The sequence below is a fragment of the Mycteria americana genome, chromosome 7, assembly GCF_035582795.1.
Source record: "Mycteria americana isolate JAX WOST 10 ecotype Jacksonville Zoo and Gardens chromosome 7, USCA_MyAme_1.0, whole genome shotgun sequence".
Lineage (NCBI taxonomy): Eukaryota > Metazoa > Chordata > Aves > Ciconiiformes > Ciconiidae > Mycteria > Mycteria americana.
In genome coordinates, this window is record NC_134371.1 from 48,691,727 (window position 1) to 48,712,353 (window position 20,627).

Consider the following 20,627-nt stretch of genomic DNA (forward strand, 5'->3'; position numbering starts at 1 on the left):
TATTTTTAAAACATGCAGTGTAAGTAACTAGAAGGAATGAAAAATTAAATTTTTCCTATCTCTAAAAATAATTTTATTTATTTGGTTTTGCAAATTTAACTTCACTTGTTATTTTAACTTATAATCAATAATACAATACCTGTGTGGTATGAATGTTGCCAATGCTATGTTCATATCTACAGTACAGCCAAATCGTCTATAATCAGGGTCCTGAACTATTTGAAGATGTTGATTTGGATCAGATTTAGTGCTCATTTTGCCTAAGAACAAGAAAGAAAAGATTATTCATAAAGCAAAAATAGGAATTACATTTAGAAGACATACAACTTTCGGGTAAAGGCTTTGAAGGTGTGCAAAGTCTTCAAAGACTTTACTAGCCCTCAAAGCATTCTTGTATGCTTAAATCAGCAAGGTAGATTTCTCACATAGCAAAAAATGGGATTATTTTGTTTTCCAGCTTATTGTTAAATTTACCTATAAGTTTCTTGAACTATAAACACATAATCCACATGCTTCAGCAACATACCCTTCCTTTACCTTGAGTTAGAAGGGTTTTAAATTGCTGCACAGCTTTGTTAATGTCCACTTGGAAGAATTCCCATAGTTTAATTTTGGGATATACATCTTCCCAAATTATTTTACGGATACACTGTAAAAATAAAAATTATGTTAGTTAATAATATCTATGATTAATATAATTAAAAAAAGCTAAGTGGTCATATGAATTGTTCAGAAAAAAAATATTGGGGAGTAAAGTGTTATTTCATTAACTATATCTGCAAAGTATACACCATTTTTTATGCATTTCCACAACCTCAGAAATATTAAAGGTTTATTCAGCTATTTATAGTGTTCATTAGCTTATACTTATGAACTAGTGTAAGTTCTCATTCACTTACATTCAGGTGATGATCATTTTCAATCAAGGGAGGGATCCCTTTAGCAGTATACTTTCCATCAGCCACCATACAGGTCAAGTGCCACAGAGCTCTATCCAAGACCCAAGCAGGCTTCAGGTGAGGAGAATTTATAAGGTTATAGCCACATTCCGGATGCATCCTGAGCCATTCACTGTTAGCAGCTTATTCAAGAAAGGAGGGGAGGCGAGAAAAAAGTAAGTACACAAGCTGAACACGTAGTTGTTTTGTGCAAACATCTTTACACCAAGAAGTTATGGTACTATGGCATGTATACTTAGTTCACATTTCGACTAAAGTTTTCCATGCCAATAGAAAATCATGTCTTATGCGGAGTTGTGCATTACTGATAGCCATTTGTTTTGCAACAAATACAGTTACAGAGACTGCAGAGAAACTTTTTGTTAGTTACATAAAAATATGCAATAGTACCACCAATTCTAAAACACTAAAAAAAAAAAAAAATCACTTTGTTGTTGCAGGAAATACATCAAACAATGGATGTGAAATGCTCTTTGTGTGTTGAAAGCCAAACATACATCCCAAACCAAGATTTAAGATGGCCTAAGTTGTTTATTCTTTAATATTTTTAAACCCTATCAGATGACACACAGCCAGAGAGCAAGAGTGTGCACACACCACCCAAGAAATAATTAACAAAAAATGCAGTCAAATGGGCTTTTAAGAAAGGATTAGCTGTGACACTGTTGTGTACGTAATAAGCAGAATGGTGGTAAGCAATGCCACCGAGTCTTAACACAGGAAGACGAGTGCACTGTCTGGTGCATGCAAATGGAACACTAGTTCAGATGAAACACTACGCTCCACTGTGTTTATTTTCTAAACTTCCCCTGTAGCATCAACAAGCACCGGAAGATATGCTGAACATTAAGAATTAACTCAGAGAAGGTAAAGAGCCTTCACTAGAAAATGGGTGTAATATTTGAATATAGACAGTAGTGTGCATGCAGCAATGTGAGTAAATACATATATAGCAGAGAGAATTTTGATTTGGGAAGTATGACAATGAAGAAAAAATCCTCAAGAGTTAACTTATTTCCATTTTTGGAACTGTCCTAAACACAATTTAACTGAAAATAATTTTCATATACTCTTTTGAATGAATCTCTGCAACTGAAAACCTAAATGTAAAAAAAAAAAAGGCACAAAAAATTACTCAGGTTTTAGAAGGTTTTTTAAAAATCATTTTTCATAGAACATTTCCTATTAATCCATTGTTTTAGAAGAGCAGAGAAAAATAGTAGTAGTACTTCACAGAAAGGAAAATATATAACAAATTATTATATTTGAAACATGAAGAAAGAGCCATTAACATGTCCAAAGTTATAGCAGAACAATTAACACCTAAAACCTAAGGTTGCTTAGTTCAAAGAAGTTAAAACAAAAATGTCAAAGGGAAAGAAAAGAGTGTACTCTCTCAGTCTACAGTATGAACAGCTCTTCTGAACACCCTCTTACATTACATCTCAAGACCATTATGAACATGGCAAAATTCCATGTTTATAAGGTCAAACCATTTGTGGAAATTAAGATCTTCATGGTTTAAATACCACCTACAACTAAACCCACCATACTTACTTTACAGTTACAAAAAGCAATAAACTCAGGCTGTTAAACATTGTTCTTGGCCAATCAGATTCCCCCCCCCCCCCCTTTTTAATGCATATACTACTTCTGAAAAAATATTTTCCTCCAAAAAGCAAAACTAGCTTACTCTATTCATCTAGCAAGAACCATGATTTACTGTGAAGGACTTTCAGGAGTAAATACAATATATCATTTAAATCTAAGGTGTTATGCAAAAAAAAAAAAAGTCAACAGGCCTTCCACTAATTCTGGTACGGAACAGAATGATGTTTTCTGATTGAAAGGTAAGCTCCAATGATTCACAACATAACACCAAAAGAAATCTCATTCTGCAGGAAAAAAATTGCCCAAAACATCACTTGTGATTACATTTGTTACAGCTAGGGAGAAAATACACAAGTATAAAAATATGGAAACATTAAGATGAGGAATTACAGAAAACAATTTCTAAAATTCATTACATTCTTATTTAAGAAAATAATTTCACATTTTGCAAAGGACTAATTCATTGTTATATAAATTAAACACAAACTTAATATTTAGTAGTGATGCCCACTGCCCAAGACTTCTTTTTTTTATTCTCCCCTTTATAAAGCTGAGAAAAGGTGGTGTTTGATGTGATTAGTCAAGTGCTTGGAAGTAGGATTTACTCAAGTGTTAAATTGCAGTTAGACAATAGTAGCCTCTTCTGAAAGATAAAGAAAATATAAAATTTATTTCAGTTTATTGTATTACTTCATATGATTTATTACAGCCACTGAAAGCTCAGAAAACAAAAAAAACAACTCTCCTTTTTCTATCTCCTGGTGAAAAGTAAATGCCAGCAAACACAGTATTTATTATTTGAGGGTGTTTGAACACCCTGATGGAAATGGCAGCCCAAAAAGGGCACACCTACCCAGTTACCAGACAGAGTTTGCAAGTTTATCTATGATACTCCTGCTAACATGCCAAAGGCGCATCTATGTTTAGCATTAGCGCATGCATCTACTTTACTTTTAAAGTCAGGCCATAGATGCTGGCTTTTATTAGAGACTAACAGAGACGTTAACATCAGAAACTGATTCCCACCCTTCTCTATTGTGCAAGCAGTCTTATCCATTCCAGTGTAAAAACCAAACACCTTAGCTTAACTGCTTAATACTGAAAGTGAGCTGTCTGACTTTACAACAGGAACAGAGGGGAAGCATTGCCATTTTTACACAGTGGTCTCAGCCAGAAGGTAGAAACTACCAACAGATACAACCACTGTAAGCTGAGGGCTCATGAGCTGTTAGAATTATCAGCATTAGGGGACTTACTGTGAGACAGCTTAAGCTTTTAATGCAGACATGCTGCAGAATTAATAATGATGTGCAAGTATCCATAATCTGCTCAAAATAACTGACTATACATTGTGTTTCTTTTATATTCAAATGGGTCTATGAAACATGTTTTACAATTAAATCACCCTAATGTGCAGGAATGAATTAATTTAACTACTAGAAATTACTGTTCAATTAAAATACCAAAAAAAAGTGAAGTTAAATTTCCATTTAATCAAGATCTAGACAAAAAGAACCCCAAAAACTATTTGCCTATTTTCTTATTTCAAAAGCCCCCAAAATGTTTTACTTCCACAGGCATACATAACATTATTGCTTACTCAGAAATTTATCCATGTATCTTTCTGCTTATGCTAAATTTAGCATTTAACAAAGTTTGGAGTCAGCTGTAAATCAAGAGGTTTTGATTATAAACAACAAGGGGGGGGGAATTTGAGTTTAAAAGTTTGAAAGCAGGAAAGAAAGCCATCAAGTATACCTTGCTTAACGATGTAAGTCAGGACCATGATAATCTGAAAATTTCTATCCTGCTAGAAGACACTTATAAATATCTTTTCACCATGGTATAAATGTTTAGTCATCCATCCCAATGAAGATTACTTTGAACTCTGAATGTAACGTGAAAAAGTCCTTCTACAAATGTAGCCAAGTAATAATTTGACATTTTTCTTCTCAAATATATTTTGGAGTCTAATAATTAGTTTAGACTTAGATATTTCTGTCCATAAAAACATTCTCCTTGGTAGCATGCAAATATACACAGTAAAGAGATGACAGGATCTCAGGCATGTGTGAAACTGGACTTCCAGTTGGTAAAGTGCAAGAAAGTTTTTACCCAAAATTGGGAGAATGTTTAAATGCTTAATTCCCTCAGATGCATAGCCAGTAACTATACTTAGTAACTCTTCACCAAACAGATGGGGCAAACAACAGGGCCCACACTGCATTTCAGACTGACTGGATAGGAATGTTTGGCAGCAGTCAACACCAAAGACCTAAAGTAAATAAAGCTTGAAATTCACAGATATCTGTGGTTAGAGTTTTTTTAAGCCTCAAAGGACTGTAACATCAACATACAGAACCATTTGTTTTACTCTCTGCTATGAGAATGCTAATTACTGTGATCTTTAGGATTACAGCATGAGATGAAAACTGCATTATAAACATAATCAAAGTAAACTCATTACCCAAATAATCAGCAAACTTTCAAATGATGAAGTACTATAATTTAAATTTCATCAGATCATACTGAAGAAAACCCACTGTCCCTCTCTGCACAACAGACCACTTTAGCTACAAAAAGCAATTAAGTAAAGCCTTCAATGCATTGGCATATCTACGCTTAGAAAACTGCCACCCCAAACACAAAGCTAACTTTTTTTCCCTTTCCCCACAGACTGAGCTGTAACATTTCCTCCACTGCTTAATCCTAGTCTCTTGTCCCCATTCTGTTTGTTGTCTACATTTTAGATTCAAATTAGAGCAGTTACTTTTAAGCAGCTACAAGAATAATACCCTGTTTAACAAGAAAGTACTCAGTTTATGTTCACCAAATAATTCATAATGCAGATTCCATTCATTTATTTGGGAGCTGCACACCGCAGATCATAAAAATAAGCATATTATAAAACTACAGAAGCATGCACAATTCATTAATTCTCTCTAAGGGCTCTATTCACTCTTTCAGTAACAATACTAAATTCTTTTACATCTGTTAGGGAGACATATCAGTTATAATTGTAAAAAGTTGTCCTGGATTTGAGAGATTCAAAGACAGAGACAACCAAGTTGTTTAAAACAGCAGGTTTCAGATAGGTTCAAGGCGGGGAAAAAAGATAAGGGAAATAATGAAATAATTATAGGACCAATCTGGTTATCAACACACACAAAAATCATACCAGTATGATTGTAGACTACATCTGTGATGCAGAGCATATTCCATTCATTTTTCAATTTTTCCACAAGAGCTCCTATATCGCTCCAAGTGCACTTTTTATTATGGCTTGAAAAATCAGGATTTACTTCTAACTGATCAGCCAGTGAATAACATGATCTAGACAGGCCAAGCTTCTGCAGTGGTGTAAAATGAATCATGTTGTAACCTATGTAATAAGAAGCCATTTATTAAATAAGAAGAACAAATTTCAGTCAAAATTAATTGAAAGAAGCATAATAAGTTACAGTTACAACATGTACTTAAAGCTAGTGTTTGGAATAACCAGTGCAAATGAATCTGAATCTTCCCCTTGAAATTCTACATAACACAAGCTTTAAAAAAAATCACCCTGTCAGTTCTACTGGATAAACTTCCAAGTCTATCTGAAATCAAAACAATAAAACAAAAGTGGTTTCCCATATCAGGAAATCCCTGAATTTTTGCACCTCTGCAAATATTTTAATCATTTCACTGACTTAAACTGTTAACTAAATTGAATCTAGTGGAAAATATTTAGTCTACAAACTAAAGAACAAATGAGCTGTTTACACTGAAGCTCTTCAGTATAACTTTGGGTTTTGATCATAAGACAAAAACATATATCCTTTAATATGAGTATTGGCATTACCTGTTTCTTTTGCAACTTTAAGCCTGTCTTCCCATTCATGAAATGGTCCCAGACACTTAGCAAGGAACGTCTGGAGCGTAACACAATCCAAAGGTAACACGTGATTATCGGCTCCAACACGCAAAATAGGATCCACAACTATGTAACCTCCACCACTTTTTTCATTTCTAGGAAAAATTAATTTTCATTGGTATAGTAAACACCCATTGCACCAGTCAGTTTCAGAAGGAGAATCCAACAAGCACAGCTAATTCAAAAACACAGTAGCCCAGTACAGTGGTTGGGGGTAGGTGGAGAACAGGACTGCAGGGCACTTGAAGAAAACAGGAAACACTGAAGAGATGTTCATCTGTTAGGCATCGTCTCTCTACTGGACTCATGCCAGTTGCTTACAAGAATACAACGGGGATACAGAGCTTTAAACTCTGCAAAAGTGAGACACCTTTGTTATTTTCTGAGACAAGAGTACTAGTTCCTCCTTTTAGGATATGGACAGAAACAAAGAAAGCATGACTGCCTTTTATACAAAGACCTCAACTTGGAGCACCATCCTCAGGAAGAGAACTGAGCTAAATGCCCTTTTAAGCCTGAGGGAATTTAACCACCCATTTTCCAGAAACTCAGAATACCAAATTACAATCATTACAGATACTGGCATCCTCCTCTACAGTTGTCCTGTTGAAACAAAGGAGAAAGTAAAGAATGTGAAGTAAAGAATGCCAGAACCTCTGTGCTAGAAAGATAGAAAACAACCTTCAAAGTCAATGAAGAAAGCACAAATTAATCATTCAGATACTTAGAATGCTGATGACTGAAAACTTGTTAAAAAGGACTTGCCTTTCCAACATTTACAGAAAATTGATCAACTTTGTTCTGTGTATTCTCCAGAATATCTTTGCATGAGAAATTATTAGACAACCACCACAGCAACTGTCTTTCATTAGCAGGTTCAGATAGGCCCCATGGTTGCAATTTGAAAAATGCATGGAAAAATGTTTTTATTCTTGACAGTGATTTCTTCAGGTTAAGATGTAGACCAAGGGAGCAGACTGCATTTGGCTGTAAGTATAGAATTGCACTTACCCAAGACTGAAATAGTACTGGTACGACCCAGAAATTTGGAGATCCAGCTTGCAATATTTGTCAGAGTCATCTTCTTTTCCTGTGGGATTGTGCCATGATAGTGTCCTGAACTTGTGGCGATCAAATACTTCTCCAGAAGCTGGATAATTTGTGTACACGGTAACAGGCTTGCCTTGGAGAGTCGGGCCCAATCGGAACTGTAGTTCAAAGCCTCAAGAAAAAAGATAAAATCACTTTATCAAGAGGACTAGGTAACTCTATTCTGTAATTGCAAATCATAATTTGATATTATGTTAAGAGGAAAGCGCACCAACATATCTGCCAAGAATTTTGGCAGAATGGTATATTTCTACAGCATCATCTCTCCTTACTTTCCTAACATTGTTCTTTGCATGCTTTACATCCAGTCCTTTTCCTTTACTTATATGGCACTATTTATCTCCTTTCCAATTTGTTCCTCTTTGCTATATAAAAAGTCTTAAAAATAAAAGACAACAAATCATCACGATCATCAGACTACATACAGTATTATGCAGATTTTGGTTTATACAGTATTTAAATATTTAGGTTTACCAAGTCTATATATTTAGCTGACCCATGAAAACATCTGAAAAAAATTAGGAATACATTTTGAAACAAAAAATATTTCTAATCCCTTCATTCTCCATTGAGGGTTCACTAAACAATGCTAAATTCCTTATGCTTTTAACTGTAAAATGATATATACTTGTGTGTAATCTACAATGTACAAAAAAATTGTTAAACTTTCAGAGAGCTCAACAAATCAAAGAGTTTTGTATATGTGCTGCAGACACACACATAGAAAGAGCAGTATTTAGCCTTAAGATACCCATTATCATGAGAACAAATTAAGTTAAAGCATTAGGACCTAAAACCATACCATAGTCTGTTCAGTTGGATATGAAAAATTCAGTTTAGTCAACAAGTTTCAGCCTAGGTTTCTACTTGCAGATATGAGGGCCACCACCAAGTGCATGGCTAATTACAGGGTCCTTTCAAGTGACTGAAACAGGTATATAAGTGCTTGCACAATAACTTTTACTAAGTTATGTGCCAGTCATGTAGTTAACTGTAGTAACACACCTGCTAGCCCTAGCAGTCTACAACATTGGGAGTAAAAGAAACCTGAGCATTTGTAAAAAGAGAAAGTAATTAATACACAGATAATGAATTATAAAGTGTAAAAAAAACTGAACAATGGCAAGTTCCAGTATCTTAAGTTGAAAAAAAGCCACTTGCTTATTAAGTAGAATCATGGGGACTCTAGTATCAGAATTCAGTAACTGAATACATTTAAATGCAAGTCTCACCAAGCTCACAGTTTCTCTTATTAACAACGACCACTGCACCAAAACCACCAAGTAAAGCAGTGGTTTTAGGATCTGAATGCCTCTCAGGTAAAATGAAGCTCACTTGATTGCAGAAAAAAAAAAAATTCTTACATGAAAAAAATCACTTTTGGAAGGTTAAGTACACTCTCCCCAGTACTGTCCTGACATTTTGTTACAGGGATTACTAAAATTAGAGCACAGGGATATATGCCATTGATATCTTATTTCCTGTAACAGTTATACCAACATCAGGAATGCTGTGCTCAAAATTAGCTATGCCCTCTCAGAGACTGCTACCAGCAGAAGCACTTTGAATGTCTGATAGCCATGCACTTGTGTGACTCCTTCCAACAAAATTTATACAACTGGAAGGACGAGTTAATAATGGAGGTTATGGCCAACTCTGCACTTCCTCACTACTGACATTTTCTTAGATTACACTGTCAGAAAATTTTGAAATCAATACAGTTGAAGAGAATGCTTATTCTCAAGAACCAAATCTTGCTCCTCTACTAAACCACTTTGATGGTTCCTAGATCCACCACTAAACCACTAGGTTCCTAGATCAATAACAAAGTAATAAAACCCACAAAATTTCGTGAGTAATAAAAATTGTTGCATCATTAAAAATGGTTTCTAATGACAATGGCTTTATAGTCTGAATTTGCTGACCAGAACAATAGTAGACCAATTAGTGGGGTGTTTTGTTTTGTTTTTTTTTTTTTCCAAATAGACTTAAGAACACCTTCAGAGAAAAATAATGTCAAGTTTTTAAAAGTATGTGGCCAGAATACTAACCTAGCACAGCTAAAAGAAATCTGACAGGCAAGATAAGATTTGGCAGGAGCTAAAGATCCCCTATGCTGCAACATTACCTCAGACTTTGCAAAATGTTAGTATTACTGATATATTTCAAAATTATAATATTCAAGATGGGATGTTGCATAACACATTGCAGAGAAATACTAGAGAGCTTTGACTTATGAGGACTTTTGTGGGTCATTGAAGTACAGGTTATAAAAGGAGAGGTCCTGCCCTGCAAGGCCTGTCTAAAAAATGCTTTGCACTTCACTCCCACGAAGACTGACGGCTCCTACCCAATTTGCTCTTCATTTCTCAAGAGTTTTATGAGCCAGACTGAACCGCAAGTGGAGCCCATAGAGCTCTGCAGTGGGAGCAAGCATATCAGAAATTGTTTCATATTAAAACAAGGGGGGGGGGGGGGGGGGCACCACCGCAGGCTGAGTTCCCTTTCGATTGCTGCCCGAAGAAGGTGGCGAGCTCCCGGCCATTTCCCTCTCACCCGGACCCAGGGGCTCCCCAGCGAGGAGGAGAAGGAGGGGGTTGAGGAGGCCACAGCCCGCCCTCCCCGACCTACCTTGTTCCAGCCTGAAGAGGGTCTTGTCCAGCTTCTCCATCTCGCTGAGGTGCAACAGCCGCGTCTCCTTACCGCTCGGCATGGCTGCGGCCGTCTGCCCGGCACTCCTCCCGCGCCAGGAGACTCACTTCGGGGAGGGAGAAGCGAGCCCTGCCGTGAGGGAACACAGACAGAAACCCACAGGTCAGCGACGACCCCCGGGAGGTCGGCGGCCGTTTGGGAACGCCTCACGCCGCCGGTCTCGCTTACATGTTCCCCAGCGTCAGGGGAGAGAGGAGACGAGGCGCGGCAGGGCAGGGAGGAGGGGGAGGAGGGTATAAGGGAGCTCTCAGGAGGCACCCAGCCCTCCCCTGGCTGGGGACCGCCGCCGGCAGCACCTCACAGCAGCTCCCCGTCCCACAGCGCGGCCCGGCCCGCAACCAGAGCCGCGGAGGTGCCCCCAGCCCGAGCCGCCCTTGTGCGGGGGGGGGGGGGGGGGGGGGGAGCCTGACACCTGTCACTCTCCCCGCTCGCCCCGGTGCTGCCGGGAGTCCCCGCCAGGCCCCTTATCACCGCCCTGCCTCGGTGGGAAGCGGTGCCCATCTCAGCAGTCCCACCATACTCACAAGCGGGCCCGGAGAGCGGCGGAGGCGCAGCTCCCCGCTGAGGGCGACAGCTGCCGAGGCCGAGCAGAGCCGGGGCTGGAGCAGCCTGTCCGCCCTCGCCTGCTGCGGCAGCCCCGGGCGGACAGTCACTCACGCACTCGCCAGCAGCCGCGACACTCAGCGGCACCGCTTTTTTCCTCCCCTTTTCTTGCTTTTTTTGAAACAAACTTCATCGGTTCCGCCGCAGCCGCGCACGGAGACGGGCGGCGCCGGCGCAGCTCCCGCGAGAGCGCAGGGCCCGCCCCGACAGCGCTGCGGGGCGGCCGGTCCGGTCCGGGCCAGGCTGAGTCTGCCCCACCCCTCCCTCTCCGCCCCGCCCCTGCCGGGCCTGGCCTGCCCCGCCCCTCCTCTCTCCGCCCCGCCCCGCCCCGGGAAGCGCAGCCCCTGAGAAGAGGTTACCTCAGAAGTGGGTCCCGTCCTCGGCGTTGTTGCGGCTGCGAGCTGCCTATACTCACCGCGAGTCTGGGCCGCGGAGCACCCCAGGGGCTTTCGGGGAGCGCAACGTGGTGGTACTTGATCTTCTGTCCCTGCCTTTACAGCCATAGCCCCCACCAGCGCCTTCACACACGGCTTGTGCGTACCGGCACGAGAGACCGCCCACCGAGGGCGGTGAACAGGCATTCCGCTGAGCGAAATGTGACTCTAAAGGCTGCCTGAAGTAGCCCGGCTGCCGCCTTTGGGCCCAGCCGATCCTTGCCGTGATGGAAACGCCGCTCCGCAGGGCTTCCTCAGCGTTCCCGCCCTGCTCCCTCAGGGGCCGGCGCGGGCAGTAGCCCGCTGCTTCCCTCCGCGTGGCGGGCAGAGAGCGGCCAGGCAGCCGGCTCCTTTCCGACAGACTGTGCTGTAGAAAAAAACATGAAGTCAGCTAGGGTTTAAGTGCTATATATAGTATGTGGACAAGACTACAAACTCCGGGAATCCGTCTTTGACCAAGAGGTAAGGTGGTTTAAAAAAAAAAAAAAAACAAAACCAAAAAACCACCACCCTTGTTTTGAAGAATACTGTCATCTGAACGGCTGTCACCAGACAGCCCTTACCATTGCTTTATATTGCAGAAGACCTGGGACAGTTGCTCCAGGCCTCTCACCACTGAAATCATTAACTGCACCCCACTGTAAAGGTCAGCCTTGCAGCTTTGGAAGGTCAGTCTATTTTTGTTGCCTAGAACTACATTAAAAAAAATGTGCTTCTCAATTTACAGTCACTATATTATACTGGTTTGGTTTTTTTTTTTCTTTTCAAAGGTGGTATATTTTGTGGAATTGGGAGGAGTCTGCAAAACAGTTTAGACTTAACCATTTACTTCCAGTCATCCCATGCATACCCTTATAACTGTGTCTTACTGCAACGTGTTCATCCAATTATTTAGGGGCAGTCCAAAGGCCTTTATTCGTGGAAACACTTCCAACCATTTCAAACTGAGTTTGTTACCTTTTGGTAGCTAATTTTTTTCTTTCCCCCTTCACCTGCTCCTCTTTCTGAACATTTTAAGAAATCTCTTTGTTCCTCATTACAGTTCACATTTTTTTATATTGTTGAGAAAGGTTTTAATGTTGGTGTAAGTGAATATATCAACTTTTATGCCCCCTGGCAATATTAGGATCCCTAGACAGACTGGGGAAAAATTCCTAGTAAAAGCCCCCCTGTGTGTTTGTGCAGTTCCCCTAACATTCACCTCAGTGAGACTCATTCAGATATGATTCAAACGTGATACTTCCAATCTGGATTATTTTACACGGATATTTCGTGGGGGGCCAGCAGGATTCTCCCATCTTCCTTTTCTTCCTAGCCCCCTTATTCCTTACTCAGCTTGCTGGCCTGCGTGCTTTGTATACAGGACAGACTTGCATCTAGCAGAAGCCCGGTCCTCCTGGTATGCTGGCTGTTTTCTCTGAACTGGACGTGTCCTAGTAAAGATTACGACATAGGAATGGGAAATACAAGAAGCTCCAACAGGTAGGGGAGTCGTAGGAACAAAAGCAACAGACATGCCATTGAAAGAGATCTGGACCATCTCTTTGCTGTGGTCCTCAGCAGGCTTCAGTATCCTGAAGTGACTTTGCAGTTGGTCTGCCACAGAGCCTTGCACAAGTGCCTCTTCCTCCACGCTTGCTATTGTCCTGTCAAGTACTGTAAGCAGGGCAGGATTTAGAAATTTCATGAGCTGCTTACGCAGTGAACTGTCCTAAGAGAGGAAGAGCAAATAACGCCCATGTAGCCAAGTCTTTTGCATAAATACTTACCCTAAAGTGCATGCTGAATACCTTGTGAAAAGCAAGAGAAACCCAAAAGGCTATTACTGAAGGCAATTTCACCACTGCTACTAAGTTTTAACATGTGGCTCTTTTGTTTTCCCCACTTAATAGGAAAACTCACCCTACCCTAGTTACTAGGTTTGCACTGCCATATCTCCACTATACTATGCATTTAGACAGGTTTTGAAATGTATCCAAGTTTATGAAAAAGGATTTTTAAGTTTCTCAAGACAAAAATCATTAGGAAACCAAACTAGCATACAGCCTCCTGATTCCAAATCCTGAAGCAGTTATTTTGACCAACATTTGTGACTGTAGCTAAAACAGATGTCAACAGTCTAAATGAAGGACTTGAGCCACAGCAAAAAAGTTCCCTAAGAACTATTAAATCACTTAATAATTAGAACAGTATCATTTCATTGACCTTCAATTCAATATGAAAAAACTATTATAAAGATACTGAATTAATATAGCAAGTCCCTTGATGAAGTTTAATCAGGAAAGCAGAGCAGACTGCTCTAATCCTTTGTCCATCAACATCACCTCTTATGCTGGCACATGCCTTACAGACTTTGGGCCTGTGTTAATTTAGCAGACGTAAATTGAGCAGGCTTTCTGTACATGGGAACCACACCAGCAAAACACCAATGCACAAGTGCTACCATTTAGCATTGCAGATATTGTATAGGACACAGCCAACAGCAATCATGCATGGCATTTCCTACACTGGCATCTAAATGGTGGATTTTACAGTGCCATTTTATCTTCAGTTTGCAGTTTCTCTGTGTGTGATAGGATATAGCACAGCAGGAAAAGATCAATAGTTGTTTCAAAATAAGAGTGGACACCATATCAATGTCATTATCAGGAAATAACTTTCCAGCTTTTTCAAATATATTAAAACCAGAATTCTTCAGTCCTTTTACATACACCTTCCTAGAACTCCCTCTCTTCCCGCCTTCTGTTTTGCAACACAGTATTACAGAACACTTATCCTAGCAGTGGCCTCAATACACTTTGGGGGGCCTGTTCACTAGGTGTCAGATCACACGTCATATTGCTTATATCTATTTTAAAGGTTATGACTGTAAAGTGTAGGAACTTAGAGTACTTACATGACAGTACTTTTTTAAAAAATAACAGAACAATAGCTCCCAATAACAACAGTAAAAGCCACTAGCACAGAGAGAACTTAACTGAACTTCTAACTAAAATTAAAAGCAGATTCCTTTGGCCTGTATGCATGAGATACGCGCCTTCATAAAATTTAAAGTGATAGCACAATTTTTCTCAATGCTTGGCACTCATGACCTGTAAATTCATGAATTAACACTGTGCTATTGTTCTAACAATAGGAAGCTTCAGAGGTGTTGAATCTTCTGTGTAGCTTTTGTCTTCTAATGGGGAGATCTCATCCAGAAATACAAACCAGATTTTGAAAGAAAACTCATTTTCTTGAAAACTGTGTCTCTGCAATTTGATTAGATGCCAGTCTAGAGTGTGAGTGAGATCTTTGCTATGGCGTGGCTGAAAACAAGTGCTTCTTCTTAGACACATTATGTGCTCAGCAGGAATTTACATATGGCCTTGGACATTAGAATCTAGTACTGAGAGAAAATATTGGTCAGAACATTGAAGTAATCACCTGTAGCCTATTTTTTTTAAATCCCTTCTAAATAGCTAAACAGATTGCCATAGCCTGATAGGCAGTGAATAAATAGTAGGCCGGAATAAAAATGTCTATGTAAGTAAGAAATCAAATGAGATGGAGAGGCTAGGACGCTAGTCTATGCATTTTGTCTTACTGAACATGTAAATGCCCTTTCCTCTAGTTACTTGGGAGTGTTGGTTTGACCTTTCAAAGATGAACCTGGTGTCATCATGAATTTTTGGATTGCCGAAACACTTTTGGTTTGTTTTTAACCCTAGGTTGGCTATTCTTTTCCTGTGTGGCCTCAAACAATCAATGCTCTCTGTTTTAACTTCTGAATAAAGTTAGACTGCTATTAATTTTTAATAGAAAATTGTAAAATTCAATGCACTTATCTTTAAAGAGGTCCAAATAAAATTTTATTATAGTTAAATGTAGCTTTTCACATAATTGCTTAAGATACATTTGACTGTGCTTTAGCTAACAGCATCACATTAATTTGATATTAATAATCTTCTGCAAATGTGGTGCCTTGGCAAACACAATTTTAAACGAAGCATCTGAATGGTATTCTTGTACCATTTAACTTAGTTAAGTGTAAAATAAATTCACATGTACTGGTGCAATTTTTTTTTTACATGGAGAACATAGTTCTCCTTGTAGACCTCCTGTAAACTGTTACACCAGTTTACTGAATCACTACCAGCACTTTTATCTTCCTGTAAATTGTTCCATTTAACACTAGTGAGATATGCTGAGATTTAAGACTTCAGAGTATCTATTCCTAAAGGAACTGTAGTAAGGTTTTATCAAGCAGATCTACTCTTTCAGTTTTATTTTTCCTCCTCAAAAATAAATATTTAAAGAGTGTCTCTTGTACACTCCATTTTCTTTATGATGCTCCTTCCTACTGTATCAAACTATAGTGAGAATACCGTTGAAATTTTCCTGGTCCATTAAAATAATAATCCTTAAATCTTATCTAGACAGCTCTTTAAGCTCAAATGGTAAGCAATTGTTTGGACTTGTGTCTGTTGTATAAAATTGGCATCTGATTTTTAAGTGAAGAAATAACTACGTACTAGCCCCACATAACCTGAGGTTATCTGAAAGCTAATACTGAGGTCCGTGGGCCTGCTTTGTAATCTTTCAGCACAGACAGAATTCAAGCCATAGTAATTTAAACAGTCTACCATGCTGTGATATGTTGCAGAAGGAGAATATTTCACCAAATGTATGACTACAGCAAGTATTTTTTTTAAAAGATAATTTTCATCTCTTCCTCTTCTTCATGCCTTGGAACAAATTCCTGATTTCTCAGTGCCACATCACTTTCAGTCCCAGGCCTCCTTTCAACCAGTTTTTGCATTCTACCACCAAGTTAAACATGAACAGGAAGAGCAGGGAAGATGATGAAAGAGTGGTTTGCACTAGAATGCTACAAAGCTAAAATTCAGACTGGCAAATCTTCTTTTGCTATATAGCAATCAGTGCACCTAATTCAACATTTACAGTTGAAGCATCACCAAATGCTGCTACCAGAAATTCGAAGTCCTTACTTAATGTTTGTCGTATTGATATCATCAGATCTTTTGGTTAGCCATGAACTTGAGCTTAGGATTGCTGATCAGAAGTAGCTTGCCCATAACTGGGCAGCAGCTCCTATGTGAACTCACAGGAGCTAGGAATTACTGCTGTATGCTGAGGCAAACTGCTGCTGCTGCCTAGCTTTTTAGAGTATCTTATCTCTGCACGAACCACTGGCTCTCCGTTCCAGCTGGATTCTCGTTGGTGGAGGAATTACTGTCTCATACAGTAGTGCAGTATTGATATTTTGCCTCCGAGTATGTCAGGGACATATTTGTTGGATCACTGCAGGTGCTGTGCAGCAGGTTCCCCCAAAGTTTGGAACTTCCTTGGAGGTACCGGCTTGCACAGAGACTACGTACTAACCTGTCTCTGCAGGAGGCAGCTTTCCATAGCATCCCTGGACTGGGTCACTTTACACCTCGCTTGATGTTCCCCTGTGCTCATCAAGTGAGGATTGCGGCTTATAGGACTTGAAAGCTGGTATGAAACAATCTTCTCTCTCTTATTCTTCTCACAACTCGCCTATGTTGGATATGCCTTTTATGAGCTCCATTACAGTCTGACCAGTTTATTAGCTTTTGAAAGTCTCTGCAAGCATTTAGGTGAGACTTGCTAAACTGAGAGCTAAAATCCATGCAAGCATTCCTACTGAGCATACTCAAACATCACCACAGGGTTCCCTCACAGGGGTACTGGGCATGTACTAACTAGCATGTTGCTACAACTAACAGCATTGCCCATAATGCATCATCCCTACAGAACGATTGCTTGTGCTTGAACTCAGAGCAATCACAAAACCCACAGACATACCAGGTCTGAACAAAGAATGCATTTGTAAGCCATGAAGGAGACAGATTGAGAGCTTCTGAGGAAAAGGTGAAAAGCTGGAAATGGGTTGTCTGTGAAAGGACCTCTGAGATGACATGAAAAAGAGTGGGAAAATTAGTTCCTAGTCCGAGTGAAAGGAAAGAGGAAAAAGGCTGTGGGGCAGAGGTGGAACTGAGATTGGCTAGCAAACAAACTGATCAGTGTATGGAGGAGCGTTGTACTAGATTTCAATTAATCTTGTAGTTTAACATTACGAATTGTGTAATCAGGTCTAACGTGCCTTAAACTTGCAGGTCAATGCTTTTGCCAGCAAGCTCTTTGCTCCCCGTGAAATGGAATAATAGGATCTCATCACATCTCACTGATGTAATAAAATCAATAATTTTAAAAAGCACCACAGAAATGGTGGAAAATATAGAAAACTCAATAAAGTTAATAATTCAGTACTTTTATCAGATAAAACTTCAGTAGTGTGCATTGGACAAAGCGATGACCCACATCCCTTGAAGCGGGTAAAATGATTTTACTCCAGTCCTTTATCCATTGATTTAATTGTGCTGTGCACTTGATTAAGTGGAGACTCTTTCAGAAAAGTAGCAGGTTGTCATTGTATCGTAGCACCTATACAAATAGACCTGGCACAAACTGATATCAGGGAACCAAACTTAATTCTTTCATTTCAGATAAGAAAGGAAGTATTTTTTTGAAAAAATTCTCTTTAAGTCAAAGTCGACGCACATTTTGGTAGAAAGCTGTTGTGCGCGTAGTTCAGCTGGTGATATGTCAGAACAGAGATACAAAAAGAAAGTAGGTTTCTGTGTAGTCAAGAGTGGAAAACTTTATTTTACTTAGTGGCTAATGCCACCAGGTGGCTAGTTAGTATAATTGACTGAAAGCTGTAAAATGCATTTTTCTTTTATCTCTAGGTAAACAAGTATTTTCATATGAATGCGTTTCCAGGTGTGAATTTTTACGTGTGACATTAAAAAAATTTAAAAATAGTGCAAGTAGAAAGGGCTGATTAGTAGAGAGGAATAAAGACCAGAGAGAAGCATACATAAAAAGAATGTTTCTAGAGGCCAGTGGAATACATTTATCTAGTTTGTAGGTTAACAGTAATTCGGTTGGTAAATCTGATAAATGTGAAACAGTGCCAAAGCTCAAGGGAAAAGAATTAATTAATTATGGAGATAAATATGTCATCCTACATTGTGACTTTTATCATCATTTATTCCCTTTTAGATGGTTAAGATTGTTTCAATGACTCGACATTCCCCTCTCTTTGGCAAAAAAAAGCATATGCAGCTTGCTTTGGTAGGAAAAATTCTTCCTAGGATAATATTATTGTTATTATTTCCCTAATACATATTTAGCTAAGACGATAACGCTGAAAAGCTTGAAAAATGCTGAAGTCTAGTCTTGTATGTGTAGGATACACAAGAGGGAGATGAATACATATAGGTGTCAGTACTGTTATCTTCATAGGAAGACCAATCTCCTGCATGTATTCAGCCAAATCTAAATGCACTTTTTCAAACACCAACCACATGTCAATATGTCAGAATAGAAAACAGTAGTAACAAAAACTTCTTAGATCCAAGTTATTCATCATCAAAACAATCTGATAGGGATGCAGCCTTTTTGCACATCACTTGGTTTGAACTCAAGGTCATTTTACTGTGATAATCTTGCCAGTAACATAGAGCAACCATTTGCCTAGTGCACACATATGAAACTTGAGCAAGGGTTGACCTTATAAAATACCACAGTTTTGCTGTATAGTTAGCTTAATACCTAAGAAGAAAATTGATTACAAGGAACCACATAATAACACAGGTTTTCTTCAGACCTAGCTTCAATGGCTTATTGTTTTCCATATTACTTTGGGCTTAAAAAATAGCATAGCTATCAATATATGCCTTGGACTGCACAATATTTAACTTCCAAAATTATATATATTTTACTTAATTGTTTCCTTGGTTGTTAAGCAACAGAAATTCCCCAGCATGCAGTGTCCTTTTTGAAATTGCTGTTGCTTTCAAAATTATAAGCTTTCACTTCCTTCCTTGAGGTCCTGTAACAAACTATACAAAAAAAGTCATCAGCTTCTTTTCATGTTAGATGTTATGTTGTTCATTTGCCACTTGACGTCGTCATCTTCTGACATAGTTCAATAGTAGATTACATGACTTTATCTCTCTTCAAGCTTGCAGTAAGATTAAAAACCAACCCCCAGCCCTCTATGTCTCTAACTGATCATTTGGTTAAGCTAGAAACTTCTGCTTTGCAATAAATACAGAATTATTATGAACACACTAACAGAACTATAATTGCAGTACACTTTACAAAGAAGATGCATCTGCAGGCTTTGTATAGTTCATATATCCTAATGCATTTTATTTCCTTGAAACAACTTGGATATTGACACTTAACAAATTAGCATGCAATACTCTTTCATAGAAATATTTTCATTAATAATGTTGATTATTAATTTTTTTTTAAGGACACTAGTATGTTTGAAAAGAGTCCTTCCAGACAGATTGAGGGTTGTCTATGCAGAAGGAGTATGGGTACTTGTACTCAATAGTAATTGTTTTTTCCTGGATTTCTTGCTTTATAGCTCTTTGGCAATCGCTAACACCTTCTGAAATAAAAGAAGCTATAAAATGAGAAGCAAAGCAGTATGCCCTCCCTTACCTACTTTAGCTTTCACAGATAAATGAATTTATTTTCTTAAACTTTGATTATAGTTTCCAACAGGATTGTTGCTTGCATTTTCATCCTTCCCTGTGGGTCTTAATGAGGAAATTACTTCCATATATTCTTATATTTATAACAATGTTTCAGAAGTATAGACCCCATTCTGTCAATGGGCCAAGACCCTAAAATAAGATCTTAAAAAATATTTGGATATTAATTCCTACTACAGTCTGTGTAAATTATGAACCTAAATATTGTCAAGAATATTGGTTGCTGTGATCACCAGAGTTTTCATACTGTAAATGTATTTATGTTAGTTTTTGTCATACTAATAATGTATCTGCAAGGAAGGCTGTTTTTAATCAGCATAAATTAATTAGAAACACACAAGCACTTGAAGCGTGTATGTACTTGGGCTTACAATTTTATCAAGTTCTTTCATATTTTGGGGACTTTATGAATGGCTGTTGTAAACAGAATGTTGTTTGTTTTTTTTTTTTCCCCAGCTAGGGGGAAATATCTATACTTAATTTTAAGCTATTGATTATGTGTTATGTTTCTTAAGTTGGTGTACACTTAGTGAGATCTCAGCTTCCCAGTGACTTCCATGAGAAAGATAATACAACTGTAACAGTCAAAGCATTTGTCTGATCAGGCAAAGTAGTTCATTATTGTTTTTCAAGTTAAATGTATCTTATAATATGCTGTTACAGAGTACCTCTAAGGTTAATG

General features: G+C 38.7%; 2 protein-coding genes across 5 annotated transcripts in view; one reads left to right on the forward strand and one right to left on the reverse strand.

Moving 5' to 3' along the window:
• The window catches only part of AGL (amylo-alpha-1,6-glucosidase and 4-alpha-glucanotransferase), a 39,472-nt gene extending 28,346 nt beyond the window's left edge, over positions 1–11,126 (reverse strand). For 2 of the 4 annotated variants that reach the window (XM_075508282.1, XM_075508278.1), the window contains exons 1-8: positions 10,833–11,125; positions 10,228–10,377; positions 7,498–7,708; positions 6,415–6,581; positions 5,749–5,952; positions 900–1,081; positions 538–649; positions 140–260 (exon numbers count right to left, since the gene is read on the reverse strand). In XM_075508282.1, coding sequence (XP_075364397.1) covers positions 140–260; positions 538–649; positions 900–1,081; positions 5,749–5,952; positions 6,415–6,581; positions 7,498–7,708; positions 10,228–10,309 — 1,079 coding nt within the window. In that variant the 5' untranslated portion in view covers positions 10,310–10,377; positions 10,833–11,125. Of the gene's footprint in view, positions 1–139; positions 261–537; positions 650–899; positions 1,082–5,748; positions 5,953–6,414; positions 6,582–7,497; positions 7,709–10,227; positions 10,378–10,476; positions 10,604–10,832 lie in introns of those variants that run through there. The other 2 variants (XM_075508280.1, XM_075508279.1) reach the window with 2 other exon arrangements.
• A 132-nt stretch (positions 11,127–11,258) lies between these two features.
• The window catches only part of FRRS1 (ferric chelate reductase 1), a 72,277-nt gene continuing 62,908 nt past the window's right edge, over positions 11,259–20,627 (forward strand). The window contains exons 1-2 of the mRNA XM_075508287.1: positions 11,259–11,807; positions 11,927–12,013. The gene's annotated coding sequence lies outside the window, so the exon portion shown is untranslated. The remainder of the gene's footprint in view (positions 11,808–11,926; positions 12,014–20,627) is intronic.